The sequence below is a fragment of the Folsomia candida genome, unplaced genomic scaffold (genome assembly GCF_002217175.1).
Source record: "Folsomia candida strain VU population unplaced genomic scaffold, ASM221717v1 Fcan01_Sc006, whole genome shotgun sequence".
NCBI lineage: Eukaryota > Metazoa > Arthropoda > Collembola > Entomobryomorpha > Isotomidae > Folsomia > Folsomia candida.
In genome coordinates, this window is record NW_019091198.1 from 950,804 (window position 1) to 964,925 (window position 14,122).

At 38.4% G+C, this 14,122-nt stretch overlaps 4 protein-coding genes across 6 annotated transcripts; 2 read left to right on the forward strand and 2 right to left on the reverse strand.

The window, feature by feature from the left end:
- Positions 1-620: 620 nt before the first annotated feature.
- LOC110850946 (RING finger and transmembrane domain-containing protein 2) lies at positions 621-5,705 on the forward strand. Of its 2 annotated transcripts, none has more exons than XM_035852775.1 (11): positions 621-871; positions 1,680-1,909; positions 2,047-2,749; positions 2,837-3,246; positions 3,464-3,684; positions 3,763-3,851; positions 3,987-4,051; positions 4,136-4,193; positions 4,308-4,465; positions 4,553-4,757; positions 4,861-5,705. In XM_035852775.1, the coding sequence occupies exons 3-11, from the start codon at positions 2,086-2,088 to the stop codon at positions 4,890-4,892; spliced, it is 1,902 nt and encodes a 633-aa protein (XP_035708668.1). In that variant the 5' UTR covers positions 621-871; positions 1,680-1,909; positions 2,047-2,085; the 3' UTR covers positions 4,893-5,705. The 2 variants fall into 2 exon arrangements, with proteins under 2 accessions (XP_035708668.1, XP_021954251.1); XM_022098559.2 differs by having other exon boundaries at positions 622-871; positions 3,485-3,684.
- LOC110850947 (spermine synthase) lies at positions 5,274-8,187 on the reverse strand. The gene is made up of 4 exons (XM_022098561.2): positions 7,833-8,187; positions 7,594-7,743; positions 6,731-7,386; positions 5,274-6,610 (listed from the first exon to the last, which is right to left on the reverse strand). Exons 2-4 carry the CDS (start codon positions 7,724-7,726, stop codon positions 6,224-6,226), a joined length of 1,176 nt encoding a protein of 391 aa, XP_021954253.1. The 5' UTR covers positions 7,727-7,743; positions 7,833-8,187; the 3' UTR covers positions 5,274-6,223.
- A 2,371-nt stretch (positions 8,188-10,558) lies between these two features.
- Positions 10,559-12,564, forward strand: LOC110851247 (uncharacterized MFS-type transporter YhjX). Its single transcript, XM_022098948.2, has 2 exons — positions 10,559-10,804; positions 10,916-12,564. Exons 1-2 carry the CDS (start codon positions 10,701-10,703, stop codon positions 12,375-12,377), a joined length of 1,566 nt encoding a protein of 521 aa, XP_021954640.1. The 5' UTR covers positions 10,559-10,700; the 3' UTR covers positions 12,378-12,564.
- On the reverse strand, positions 12,452-14,097 carry LOC110851248 (ADP-ribosylation factor-like protein 6-interacting protein 4). 2 transcript variants are annotated; one of them, XM_022098950.2, is made up of 4 exons: positions 14,011-14,097; positions 13,803-13,931; positions 13,020-13,689; positions 12,452-12,938 (listed from the first exon to the last, which is right to left on the reverse strand). In XM_022098950.2, exons 3-4 carry the CDS (start codon positions 13,664-13,666, stop codon positions 12,803-12,805), a joined length of 783 nt encoding a protein of 260 aa, XP_021954642.1. In that variant the 5' UTR covers positions 13,667-13,689; positions 13,803-13,931; positions 14,011-14,097; the 3' UTR covers positions 12,452-12,802. The 2 variants fall into 2 exon arrangements, with proteins under 2 accessions (XP_021954642.1, XP_021954641.1); XM_022098949.2 differs by having other exon boundaries at positions 13,020-13,694; positions 14,011-14,096.
- Positions 14,098-14,122: the final 25 nt, after the last annotated feature.

Below are 14,122 nucleotides of genomic sequence, written 5' to 3' on the forward strand. Positions count from 1 at the left end.
CGTATCTTGTTCTCTATTCAATCAAAACTAGATGACGGGTTGTTTGCTGTAATTGTATGCAATAGCTCAGCATCTCTCCTATTTATCTCCAGTTGCATATTTGCAGAGTGAAATGAAATCGGGTGAAATTGTGAAATCTCTTCTTCGTTAGTCAATAAAGACTCGAATTCGAAGGTAACTCAAACTCTGTCCTTACGTCTCAAATTTCAGTTCTGACGTATTTTGCCATCTAAAAAATGTCACCGACTGGCAGCTAAAGCGATAAGAGATCATCTCATCGGGCAGTCTCCACTCACCCCCCTCCGTCCCATTTAGCAAAATTTGACCCCCTAGAAATCTGGCTGATAATCTCACTGCTTTATAATTTCCTTTGTAAATTGACACGGCTTGTCCTCCATGTTCGTCATCGTCTTTCATTAAATTGCTTTTTTTGCTTTGATCCTGCAAGAATAGAGAGGACGACGGGATTATATTTACGACGACGTGGTGGTGCTACATATGTATAGATGTTGGTAATAAGTCGTTGTAAATAAAAGGAGTATTAGGAGCTGAAGAAATCCGAGAAGTAGGCAAAAACCAGCATCGACTGCCTGAATGCAGTGGAGAGAGAGAGAGCTCACTCGCTAACATCGCACTGCAATTCTCCATCGTCCTCTGCCTCATATGGTGGTGGGCACCTCCTGACTTGCTTTCAATTCAATTCATCAGCAGAGCAAGAACATTAAAATTTTACTAGTTTTTTAGCCAGATTTTTTTTAAAACAGACAAAATTTCTGGTACGGGGCTGCAGGTGTGGTTGCTAGCACCACGAAGACGAATAGCATAGTTAGTTAGCTGACTGCGGACGACAAAGTGGTGGCTGGGAAAAAAGGTAAGAAAAAATGAATCTTGGACGGTTTTTCAGTTTTTTGGGTTTCTTTCTTGGTTTGGTTGGTTGGTCGGATATTCGATTATGAAATATGCCTCTATTTTTTGGGTCGGGCAATTTAGCTTAACGAACGTTGACTGACGACGACATTGACAAATGAGTGAGTCAACGTTAAGCAATAATTATTGATTAGATTATGGGCAACGGTCGGTAGCGGTTGGAATATATACTAGATATTTAGAGTAGTAGTGGTCAATGTTTTTTTTAATTTGCAAGTGCACATTGCAGAAGAAGATAAGTATATTCTAATAGTAGCTCTGCGAAAATATTGAGTGGATTGTTGACTCACTCGTGTTTATTAAGCTTGGTGTTTATCGTAAAGAAGATATGAGTGAAAATATTATCCTTATCTGATTTAATTTAATCGCCATAGTTTGTTGTTAGTATTTGTATTGATCGTATGTTTTGTGGGCTGCTATTTGAGTACAGGCAGGGCGATAATATCGATCCCCGTTTCAATTGTACATTTTAAATGTGGTAATTGTAAATCATTTTAAAATTTTTGTGCACTTGAAATGCGGGCAGGAAAATAATACTTGAGCTTGTTATGGGTATTGGAATAGTTTCGTTATAATGAAGTCATACAATAGTTAAAAAAATGTAAACAAGGTTCATTGTTCTAACAACATAATACTTGATTGTCCTCTTTCTTACAAATGAGTCAACATCCGCCAACTTTTATTTCTAAATAAAACTGAATAGTAAATAATAAAAACAAATTTACTGATTTGTTTATTTATTGTAATTTCAGAGTGACGGAAAAAGACGAATCTAGTCAGTCGTGACGAACATAAACCACTCAGAGAAATTTTTGGATTTTACTAGTTTTTAAGAAGGATCTCGGCAACTTTTCACATTTATTCTTCATATCTCCCATTCGTATCATTCAGTTAAGAATCATTGTACACAACACGCTTGGAAATTATTTTTACTGGCGATAGCAGCTACACATCTTCTGTTTTCGTCAGCATTCTAATTCTGGTAAGTCGGACTCATTTCCTGCTTCGTAATTAGAATCTTTTCCATACTTACACCGTCACACCTATGGTTGTATTAATTTGTCCGTGTTATAAGTGATTTAATAACGTGCTAATTAGTTTTGTCTAATATATTTCCAGACGTGTGGGTAGAAATATTGGAGCGAGTTTCTGAAAGTTATGACGGATTCTGCAGGAATCAGCAGAACTGGTGACGGTGACGTTAGTCAAGGAGCGGGTAGCATTCCATCGACGAGTAGTGAGAGAGTAGTAGAAACCACAGGCAGGAAAAACAGTAGTTCTGTTGCCATTAGCGGGGACGATCAGGTAGCAGGACCAAGCTCAAGCAGCAATCAGCAAGCTCCAACCGTTTCAACAACGTCCCGTGCTGCAACGCAACAACAAGCATCCACCGTTGAGCGTCAAAACAGTACCAGCAGTACTCGTAGCGACGGTGGGGCTGGTGGGGAAAGAGAGCGCGGGCGATTCCCATTTCTGGATTTCGACTCTGGGGCTGGACCTCGACACATTCAAGCTCTGACAATGTTTCAAGAATGGGCAAGAAACAGCATGGGAGCAAGCATTCCAATTTTGGGTTCCAGTAGCAGTGCAGCCAACACCGGAGGAGATAATTTTAACATAAATGATCGCGCGAGGCAATCGCAAGTACAGCGACAACCGAGTGATACTCAGATTTCAATTCCGGGCGGAGGAGAAACGATGCAACAGCCGCCGTTGCCAGCTCCAATGTCAAATCCAGCTCTCAGTTTGTCATCTCGACTTGCCAGAGGGTTGCTTCAATCAAATTTCAGACGGAGATCTGATGAAATTCCAGAGCCACCAGGTATAAAGACACCTTGCTGTTATCAGATACTCTTTTTCTAAATCCTAAGTACATTTCAAAGAATCATATTAAACTTTGTTTCCACAGTGGTGAGCTACAACCAAGCCACGTCTACAGCTATGGTGGGAAATACCTCCTCAAGTCGTGATCGAGAAGGTTTGACACTGGACATTGAAAGCAATGGAGGTGTGGGTGCTGCTAACTCATCGACTTCTTGGGGGGATAACAATCAGAGTGGTGCTGGAGGGCACAACAACGTACCTGATGATGATGAGTCTCGACGTGCAAGCGCTGATGGTCAGTCAGGTGGTCGACGTGTTTCTCCATCAGGATCAACAACGCCCACCCGTGGAGGAGGAACAGGAGGAGGTTCTGCAGAAGGCACACCGACTGCTCCAGGAGATATTCTCAGAGATAGTCCGGAGACACGAGCTTTCATTGAAGAAATTAACCACTACACAACACTGCGCCCGTTCTTGATTCTAATGTTGCTTAAGGTATGCGAGTAAAAAAAGATGAAAAAATGACCAAAACAACTCTTCCCATCCCTCTTTTTGTTGTACTTGTACATATGTGCATGTAAGTATAAATGTGTGTAACCCCTTGCTTTTTAAATTGTTTATGGAGTATCTATTTTGTGATTTAAGGCGAATAATTTTGTACATGCATTTATTATTTTCCCTAAGAAATGCTTTTGATTTTATGCTTTATTAGGTATCTGTATTTTTTGTGCAGAGTTTGGTAGACCATGGAAGTGGGATCGTTTGCTTCTTTGCTCTGATCGTCACCTTCAGCCACGCCAATTCACTGTTGAAAAAAGAAATTTCAAAGCAGCGCAAGAGAAATCTCTTGTTCCTGATTATGATTGTAGTCAATCTGATTGGATGTGCAGCCTTCATCTACTATGTCTTTAGTGATGAAGAACTCTACTACGCGTAAGTACATATTTAATTTCCCATTATATTATTTGAAATAATTGTGGCATTGTTTCTATAATTTGTTTCTTATTGCAGACTTGGATTTATGAGTACAAAAGTGGACCTGACTAGTTTCTGGATGTTGATGTGGGTAGTAGGAGTCACGGATTACATTGCAAAGTTTGGTGAGTATGATTACTAATAATTTTCTCTATACCTACGCTACTCACGATAGATGTGTATACATATGTACATACAGCATGCCGCATGCATATATGTCAGTCACATCAGGAAATCTTCAAAATTATATTTTTCTCTAGGTGCTATCGTGGCCAAGTCATTCATAGTTGCAATGCCCACTGCTCTGATTCCGTTTCAAAAGAGGGTTAATACAAAATAAATTAATGCATACTACAAATTATGTAGGCTTATTTTTTAATGAAAATATTTTTGTATATATGTTTTGCAGGGCATCTACTATCTCTTTATTGAACAAACGTCACAATTGTACCGAAGCGCATTACCAGGTAAGAGAGTACTATCTTGTGGACCAACAGGCTGTACTATACCACATTCATTTTTTACCTTTTTACAAACTCTGCGTTCACATCACTTTGTATATCAAAAGTTTTTAATTTTAGCCCACCATTGGCTCCTCTATTTGGTCAACTCGTACGAAGGGAGCATGAAAATGTTTGGATTGATTCTTGGGGGATTGTATGCGTTGTTCAAATTGGTTGACAGTGTTCAACGGGTAAAGGATTGGAATACGGCATTCCGAAAGTTGTTTCAAAATGTGGTAAGTGTACATCAATGTCCACTAGAATATTTCAAGGTGGAAATTATTCTAAACTTGTTTTCATGACTGGTTCTTGTGTATTCTTAGCACTACGGTACCAGCGTGACGGCCAAGGAATTGGACAGTATGGACTCTGTCATTTGCCCCATATGTCATGACAGTTTCACCTCTCCCACACGACTCTCATGCTCACATGTCTTTTGTGAGGAATGTGTTTCTACTTGGTTTGATCGCGGAATGACTTGTCCCATGTGCCGCGCCAAGGTTGTTGACGACCCTTCATTCCGTGATGGTGAGCTTACTTCATTTATCCATTCATTTATTTTATGGAACAAAATGCATCTAATTATTTATAAGGACAAGCAGTGACAAATTTATTTATTGAATTTTTATAGGAACAACAGCTCAGTACATTCAATTTTTCTAAAAATTTCCACTCCATCATCTTCTGTTAAAATCAACCCAAATCAACCAACCAACCAAACCAATCAACCAATTATATGCAAATCGTCAACCATCATACATGGATCTTTAATCTTCAAAATCATTCTTACTTTTCTATTATTTTGGTCATTTATTTACCTGGATTAGAATGTCATTACCAATATCGAACATTAGACTTTAATCATCAAAATCAAGCTGTTATAATGCAAAAAACTAAGATGCACCAATATATATGCTACCATAACATGCTTAAGCATGGTGGAAATGCAAATGCATCCCTCCGTACTATTCATTCAGAGTTACCCATCTCCATATTTAAAAAAACTTATGGACAGTTATACGTCCTAGAAATTACCTTTCTTTGATATTTAATTCTATATACAGATATATTTACATTCAGCTTTTAATACTACATAATTATTCTATAAGGATTTCAGATGGATGACGTGAGTGTGTGCATTCAGCCAAGTGATAAATAATTAAATCGATTGCCGATATTGAATCTTCTCAAACTGATTTTTGAACTGAATATTACATAGCAATTAAGTAAATGATGTTATATCTCTTCTTATCTTATTTTTACTCTGATGTATCTGCCATAAGAAGGGCCTCATTTGTCGTTCGTTTTATTTTTCTTTTTAATTTATTTTAATTAAGAAAAATTTCAATATTTTTTCGTATGAAAGTATTTGTACTCACGATAAAGCGCGGCTACCATTATTAATTATAACCTGTCTTCTCATATAAGTCAGATTCAATTAAATGAAATCGTTTAATAAACGCAGATATTAATGAACTAATGCATTACTCTTACTTTATTTTTGGATAAAGGGCTAAAAGCTTTATTTATTACGAATTGGCATCAATTGATAACATTATGAATTTTTTTCAATTTTTTGAAGCAACTACATAAATAAGATTTCAATTATTATTGATGGGGGTGATATTTTATTTGAGACAGAGAAAAATGAAAAAGATTCAGCAAGAGCAATCGTAGGTTAGGTTTTAATATGAAGCTAAAGTTGGATAATAAATATGTACGAGTGTAAATGGTACAAATGTCACAAGGTATAAAATCATTAATAGTCGCAACAAAGCGTTGAAAAATTACTGTTAAAGAATACGTTTCAGTCAATAAGTTCACATGTCTTAGATTTGGTATTAAAGCAAAGCTCATTATTCAAAAATCTATTGCTTTGAGTTTAGGTTAAAAAATAGATGTAAGAAAGTGGTAAAGTGCAAGTGATTAATACAGTTAGTCAAGCATGTAGATTTTTCATTTCATGGACATAATCATCAAAATCAAAATTTTCATCATTCTTGGGGACCATTGTTTCCAGCAATTGCTCTCTTCACCTCGTAAAAGACCCACTTTTCCTTGAACGAGGGGACAAAAGCAGTCGATTGCGTCAACTCCACCGGAAACCCCATTAAGGTGTCCTTAATCGTGCTCTCAAACATTTTCAAGTTCTCCTCAGCAGTGACCCCATTGGCATGGGTGAAGTAAGTCCCACCCTCCTTCAAGATCGAGAACGAGAGTTGCAAAGTCGTCCTAAAAAAGTTCCAAATTTCTCCAATTGGATTGGTCGAAATCGGAATGTCGGTCAAGTCCCCAAAAACGTGGTCAAACAGTTTGCCCTCCTCTTTACACTTGACCATGAATGGGATACAGTCTCCCACGATGATCTCGTAGTTCTCGTGCTGTTCATAAAATTAAAGATTTTTTCGAAACGGTGTTAATATTAGCAGAAGTGAGATATTCATAACACGAGTACATACATATTTTTAAAAAAACCTATTTAGTAGGAATTAATTGCTCACCTTGTAATTGTCCAGCGTGTCTCCACAAGCGAGTCGCAAGTGTACCTTGCACGCGCTCATGACCATTTCGTCAATCTCGATCATTGTGATCGACTTGGCGTTCTCTTTTCGTAGCTCGTACAGCAAAGCCCCGTCTCCGCCACCCAGAATGAGCACGTCTTTCCCAGTGTAGTCCACCTCACCCCGTTTCATGATGGCCTCAGTGTAGGCGAGGTCAGCCTCGGCCAGATTGACCAGTCCGTCCAGAATAAGGACATTTCCGTAATTGATAGATCGAGCAATTTGGACGTGCTGGAATTCACTCCGAGCATCAAAGACCATCTCCTGGACGTCATACTCAAGCAGGCGAGAGTCCGAAGTGGTAAAGTAGGTGTCAAAATCGAGAGCTCGCTTGATTTGTGGAATGGGAGAAGTTTTCTTGAAGCTTTGGAAAGCTTTGGCCAATTCGGCTTCCAGGTCGGAAATGTCATTGAAGGTCACGGGTGGAGTACCTTCGTAGATTTTGAGGTCATAGTCGACCGTCACGGTGACGACGGAACGGGTCGGAAAGGTTCGGATGACCGCAGTTACACCCTTCTCACCGGAAAGTAGAGTAATCCAACCCAGAGTTGGCTTGGCTGGTTGGACCGAGCCGGAGAAAAGTTTCAAAAAAGGTCCTGAAGAGAGAAGATATTCGAAATTTGAGAAAATGACTTTCAACTTTCTTCTAAATCTTATGTTTTTATGTAAAAAAAAAAGTGTCTAAGAATGCAAATTCTCACTTATCCCCGTCAACTAAAGAATGTCTCACTTGCCCCAGCAGACGAATCTCACCGTCTCACGGCTTTCTTAACTAATAAATACATGCAAAAATTACAGCTCACCGAATTTAGTTTCCAAAATCTTTGCAATAGTCTCCGACAAGTCGTCCGCGGAAGCTTCATCGCAGAACCTTGGTTGGACTGGAAAGTCCAGAAGGATGGAGCCGATGTAATTATTCTTGAGAAAAGTGCTCATTGTGACGTATTTTTCAGCTAGGAAACAGACAAAAAAATGTTAAAAAGTTGAGTGAGGCTCTAGTTTAACTTTATCTACGTGACATATTAAACGCCATGGTGCGTACCAACAAAGTTGTGGATGAGAGAAAGAGCGAGACAATCTTGACACTTGACGAGTGAACTTGACACTTGACGAATTGATGAAGAAGTTGAGATTTGAGATGTGTGAGTCAGTCAATAGCTGCTTGCGGTCTCTTCTCGAGCGATGAAAATGATTGAATTGGAGGCTTGGTCGATCGTCTTATCCTGGAAGATGGTGGAATTGTAATGACAATTACGACAAGTTTGGCTGGCTACGTTAGTGGACGAGTAGAAAAGTACAAGTAAGAATAGGGACTCGTATGATGGCGAATATGTAACGATGCTGATGCTGATTAATAAGAAAGAGCTGATGCTGGATCCTTACTTGTCTAGAGAAGTCCGCTCTTATGCAGTTTGCAATTTTGCTTTATGCAGCAACATACACACATATATCTCCCCATACCCAGAGCCACGTAGCCCTCTTATCCTGACCACCCTTATGAGACGGGAGGTTGGCTTTGCTGGATAGGTCAGAGTTTCATTCTCGCCATGTTGAGCACCAATCCCTCTTTAAATTAATTATTACCCAATCATTGAATAAATACCTGTATGAGATTTTCGCCAGGCTGGAAGTGAGTAAATGTCAGTGAGGTCAAGCAAGGGTAGTAGCCTTATAAATATGGACAATAAAATAATGCTCGATTCATTATGCAACCTAGATGGATATCTACCTGCGCATCTGTCTGACAACCTCAGATGTACATATTTGCGATAATATTTGCAACAATTTCTCCATTACATTTGCGAAGAAAATCCAGTCGATGCATATTAAATTTTAAAATCTCACATCCGTGAGATCTGACGACATGGATGATGAAATAGAAGCATATTTAGCGTACAATGTGGTAAATAATATTTTCTCAAGACTCCACCACTCAGGTTTTATGTAAATTTTTTGTATTTAGCTTGCATAAGGTACGACGCCTATTTAGCCGTTGTCTTGTTGAATTTTCAAATTCCTGTTATTGTTCAGGTGGCATTGTTTTTCGCATGTTATGACGATGGTGGTGGCGGAGTACGAAGAACAGTAAAAAAATATTTACTCAAGAATCAATTATCAATCTAGTTCATTCTTTGCTTTTTTACACGTGAATCGGTAATGGGCATGGAAAAGTTTGTGTTAGAAATCAGTTCTGGTTTCAACAGTAAGTTTGTGCCGTTGAACTTTGGTCCTCATTTTACATGGTCGAGACTGTACGTATAATGTCAATTCCGTAATAAATTTGAAATGTCTGGGCAAACAAATATGATACTTCCCGAGACCGATAATAATCATATTTTCCTTCGTCTAGGCAGTGGAACTTTGGATTGAATGATACAAACTTAATGACGATTGAACAATCACACATTTTGATTTATAGGTTTTCTCACGAATGACGAATGGGTGATAAGAAAATTTGGTGTGAGCAGCAACAGCAGCACAGACTTTACTAGACCAAAAAAATTAATCATTAATATAATTTAAACAAGATTAAGTGATGAAAGCCAGGATGAGAGCGAGTCTAGAGTCTCATTTTTTGATATAAATAGTATAAATATGTCAACTTGTTCTGCAAATAGTGACAAAATTGAGACTTTGTAATAATTCGTACTTCAAAATTAATTAGCCCCATTGCTACTTCATAAATTATGCATTGCAAAATCATAAAAATACTTTCCCACGATATTGATTCGTCCAATACGGCATTTGTAATATGGAATGCGGAATTAAAAACATGAAATTTGTTTATATAATAAACTTTTCCACGTAAATAACTGTTGGCATTAATAACTTGTAAATAAAAAGTGGAAAAAGCCTTGTCTCACGCCTCATTCAAACCGACGGAGAAGGATTATTTAATTGTCCGCAGCTCATATTTCACTATTAAATAAAATATGCCATTGTCCGGCTGCTGGGAACCTGTCTCCTCCCAAATTCTCACTCATCATGTATGTATGTACCAACCAATAGTGCCAAACTAGACATAATATGCATTTATTTATTGAGGATGTTTTATTCTGCTATTTGAACTGCACTTGTCTGAAATCCATTAGAGCGTCTTAAGGAAATTTAAAACAACGTTAAACTGTGTCTACTGAGGAGAGACCTTAATTATATGATTCACAATTCAACTGATATTAGTATTATTATTTATTAGAGAAAGAAAAGCTAAAACCCGCAGGATAAATTATACCCCAGCTAGCAAGAGTTAACTAAATACTTATCGAGATTGGTAATTTATGATAACATATGACAATACTTTTTAACTATGCGGCATATAATAAAATTGCATCATGTATTTGACGATATGAATGGCGATTTGAATGAGACTAGAAAACATGAATGACAAACAAATTCAATATGCCGAGAAATTTTGTGCTCGATTTTATTTTATGAGAACTACAAAAATTCTAGCAAGTGGCATAGGTTAGATGCATCAGGATCGTTCAGGAATCCTGATTCAGGATGTCAATGTATTAATATGTACACTTTAATGACCCAGCATATCATCGTTGTTATGTTATACAAAAGTTGTCGGATTCTTTTCGGGGAGACATGGTACTTCATAAGCATAATATGTTCTACATACATGATACATTGTATAACAGCATTTTCAGCGATGATATATGTAAATTCATGTAGTAAGATGAGTTATTTTCTTTAAACTTATTCTGCAAATCTCAACAAATTAGCATATTATTCATGTCCTGATTCGTCGGTCAGTCAAAATTTGTACTATCGAGTCACTTCAAGATCTACCTTGTAATAATAGTGACTGATTCCATTTCCTGTATCGTCCACAGTCTCCATCCACAAAAGTCCAATAAGGTCACGATTTACTATTCACGGCCCACAACCCCAAATACTAAATATGGAAAGGGGAAGAGAATCTGGTCAACAAGGTACGGAACCTAATGTTCCAAAACAAGGAACTTCCGGGAACATTCTTCTTCGAATGATTGAGAATCATTATCGGTACTTAATTACTTATTACTAAGATAACACTCCAAGATACTCCAAGTTTTCCTATAAATTTATCTCACTAATCACCAATACTAATTAATCGGGGTATTAAAATTATTTCAGGAAGACAACCTTCGCCAAAACTGATGACCAGATCACCGCCGAGTCACACCTTTTCCCAGGCGTACCCTTCAACCGGTTGTTTGTCATCCCTGCCGCAATGGTGATTCAATTCTGCTGCGGATTTTTTTACGCTTGGAGCGTGCTAAATCGACCCATCGACATTTGGATGTATGGTTCTCCAGGTGCGGATAAGTCTGTCATCACGTTCTCCATCGCAATTGCAAGTTTTGGAATTTCTGCTGCCGTGATGGGACCCTGGGTTGAGAGGAAGGGACCCAAGTCCTCCATCCTCTTAGGATCAACTTTCTACTTGGCTGGCCACTACTTTTCCGCACTTGCCTTCCACTTGCGACAAATGTGGCTTCTCTACTTGGCGTATGGCGTTGTGGGCTCGTTTGGATCTGCCGTGTGCTACATCACGGCGGTATCCGTGCTCCTAAAATGGTTTCCAGACCGAAGAGGAATGGCGTCAGGGTTGGCGGTGAGTGGGTGTGGTGCGGGTGCAATGGTGGCTGCACAGCTACTGCTTCCCTTGACCAGCGAGGTTGGACTAACTGTGGCATTTGTGATATTGCCTTCCGCCATGTTGGTTCCCATGAGCGTTGCTGGTTTCGTGTTGAGGACTCCTCCCCCAAATTTCATGATGGTAGTGGAAAAACAAGTTGTAATCGATCCCGGCAAGCATTCTTCTGATGATGATGATACAAGAACCCGTACTAATGAAATCAAATGCAGCAAAAATGAAAACCTCAGCGCCGTGGATGCTTTGACCAGCCGAAACTTCAAGCTTATCTATGTCATGTTCTTTGCTAACTCGATTTTTGGCTTGGTTCTCATTTCTCGACTAGCTAACATAACCCGAGACGTGTTCAGAAAGAGTGAATATGAAGGAACCATAATTGTCTCAATCAATGGAATGTTTGATCTCGTGGGTCGTTTAATCTTTTCGACGTTATCGGATTGGGTGGGAAGAAAAAACTGTTTCATCGTTTTATTGTCGGTGCAACTGGTAATCTTGAGCCTTTTTACACTTATTACAACTACGCAGACGTATTGGGCGTTCCTGGCTGCAGTGTGGATTTTAACAGGATGCTACGGAACAGGATTTGGAATTCTGGCAGCCTTTTTGTCAGACACCTTCGGCCCGAAGAATGTTGGGACGTGTCAAGGGGTCATCTTTACTTCGTGGTCTTTGGCTGGTATTTGTGGGGGACTGATTTTTTCGGCATTGTTTGATGCCTATAAAGATGAGTATGACTGGGATCCTTATCCATATAATGTGAACGTTTGGTGGATATTGGCAGTTGTAGTGGTGGGGCTGGTGGCTTGCATTTTCATAAAGCCGTCACCAAAAGATAAAGCGTTCATGGGAGGATTGAAAGCTATCTTTATGAAAATGTGTCATCGATCCGAGACAGTAAATACCAGGGAAAGCTACGAAATGAATTCAGAGGAGAAATAAGTCTAAGCTAATCTATAATTTATAGTGGATGCTTTTTTAAAATGAAGACTTTTTCTCGTTTTAAAACTTTGTACTCTTGTAATCGTAACTCAATTTTAATTTTTTACTTTTAATAACAACAGATAATGTAACAGATTCACAAAGAATATGACAAATGGATTAAAATAAAATGTAAACACGTAAAACATTTTGAGCTGTTACTACAAGCGTTCTTTTTATGTGTAGACAATTACATAAGAAATTATTAATTGTCCTCGACTTTCACTTATGTAAATCTCGTATGAGTACCGTATGCAAATATGTATTAATCTTGGCATAATTTTATCAGGAAAAGATTAACCTAACAACTTACCATATATATGTATTAATTATTTTCTGTTAACATGAATTTGGTAAGATCTTGAATTGTGCATTACTCGGATACTTTACGACTTCCTAAATTTGCTGGCAAGATGTTTCTGAAAGCTGTCTCCATCTCCTTTTGTTGCAGCCTTGTTAATTTGCTTATGACGATCCTTGCTCACAATCTCCTCGATAACCTCTCCTTCACCACGAATCAGTCTAGAGAATGGAAAAACAGAATATATTTAGCATTAATTTTCTAAGACTCAAGTCCAAAAGATGTATTTAATGTATATGGACCTTATTCTTCCAGTCGTGGGTGAAACTTCACGTCGAATGACGCTCTGTCGCTTTTCCCACTCTTCCTTGGTCATTGGAGCCATTGCTTTGTTCTTTAGAGAAGAGGGCTGAGGACCAACATTGTCGTTTGTACTTTTAGTAGTCGAAGGAAATGTTGGCGACTTTCCAACACTATTATTATTAACGCTTGTTGTATTATTGGTAGGTATTTGCACGGGTTGACTTTTGGCTTTCTTTGCAGGATTACTGCTCAAATCTGCGGAACTTGTACTTAATCTCTTCTTTAATCTTGATCTTTCTTTAATTTTCTTTAGTTTAGATTTTAACCGTAAGACATCTTTCTCGTTGGAAGATGATGTAGATGACGAGGAACTACTTGAAGTGCTGCTGGAACTACTGGATGATGATGAACTACTGGAGGAACTTGATGAAGATGATGACGACGAGTGTCTGCGACGATGTCGCTTCCTCGTTTTGTTATCCTTGGCTCGTTTCTGATTCCTACTGCGACGCACATCTCTTGATCGAGAAGATTTTGACTTCTTCGTCTTATGACTTTTATTTTTCAAAACCTTAGGTTTGCAAATGTACCCGGTTGTGGAGGAGTGTGTACTGCTGTGCCTCTTACGGTCACGATGATGATCCATTTTTGTAAACCATAAAATCCGGTCTAGACTACAACCATAGTTAATATCATCATAAATCATAACCTTTTGAAATAATTAATGCATAATATCATCATTGTCGATGTCTTATTATATGATTTTAGGTGTTGTTGTTTACCAAAGTGCAAAGCAGATTCAAAAATCAGAATCGGCAGAACTTCTGATTCAGAAGACTAACTACAAAATAGCAGAACCGATGGGGTTGATAGATAGATTGGCTTCCTTAGAGCAGCAATTTTACGAGTGCCTAAGACAAAACAGAAAATATTTATCATATTGAATGTCAAAAACAGAAATTAGCAAAGCAATTATTTACATTTACTCACAATTTTATTTTCTGCGGCAGAAATTCTGCCACTTGCAACTTCTACACTTTTCACTTTTAGCCTGTCCCGCACTCCTTCCCAACAAAATGAACAAATGAGAATCGCTCAATAA

Excerpts from the sequence above, each read along its gene's own strand:
- LOC110850946 (XM_035852775.1), top strand. The coding sequence starts at position 2,086 with ATGACGGATTCTGCAGGAATCAGCAGAACTGGTGACGGTGACGTTAGT. Across the intron at positions 4,052-4,135 it reads TGATTCCGTTTCAAAAGAGG|GGCATCTACTATCTCTTTAT; the intron begins GTTAATACAAAA and ends TATGTTTTGCAG. Across the intron at positions 4,466-4,552 it reads GAAAGTTGTTTCAAAATGTG|CACTACGGTACCAGCGTGAC; the intron begins GTAAGTGTACAT and ends GTGTATTCTTAG.
- LOC110850947 (XM_022098561.2), bottom strand. The coding sequence starts at position 7,726 with ATGAGCACTTTTCTCAAGAATAATTACATCGGCTCCATCCTTCTGGAC. Across the intron at positions 7,387-7,593 it reads GATTTTGGAAACTAAATTCG|GACCTTTTTTGAAACTTTTC; the intron begins GTGAGCTGTAAT and ends TTCTCTCTTCAG. Across the intron at positions 6,611-6,730 it reads ACACGCTGGACAATTACAAG|CACGAGAACTACGAGATCAT; the intron begins GTGAGCAATTAA and ends TTTTATGAACAG.
- LOC110851247 (XM_022098948.2), top strand. The coding sequence starts at position 10,701 with ATGGAAAGGGGAAGAGAATCTGGTCAACAAGGTACGGAACCTAATGTT. Across the intron at positions 10,805-10,915 it reads ATGATTGAGAATCATTATCG|GAAGACAACCTTCGCCAAAA; the intron begins GTACTTAATTAC and ends AAATTATTTCAG.
- LOC110851248 (XM_022098950.2), bottom strand. The coding sequence starts at position 13,666 with ATGGATCATCATCGTGACCGTAAGAGGCACAGCAGTACACACTCCTCC. Across the intron at positions 12,939-13,019 it reads CCCACGACTGGAAGAATAAG|ACTGATTCGTGGTGAAGGAG; the intron begins GTCCATATACAT and ends TCCATTCTCTAG.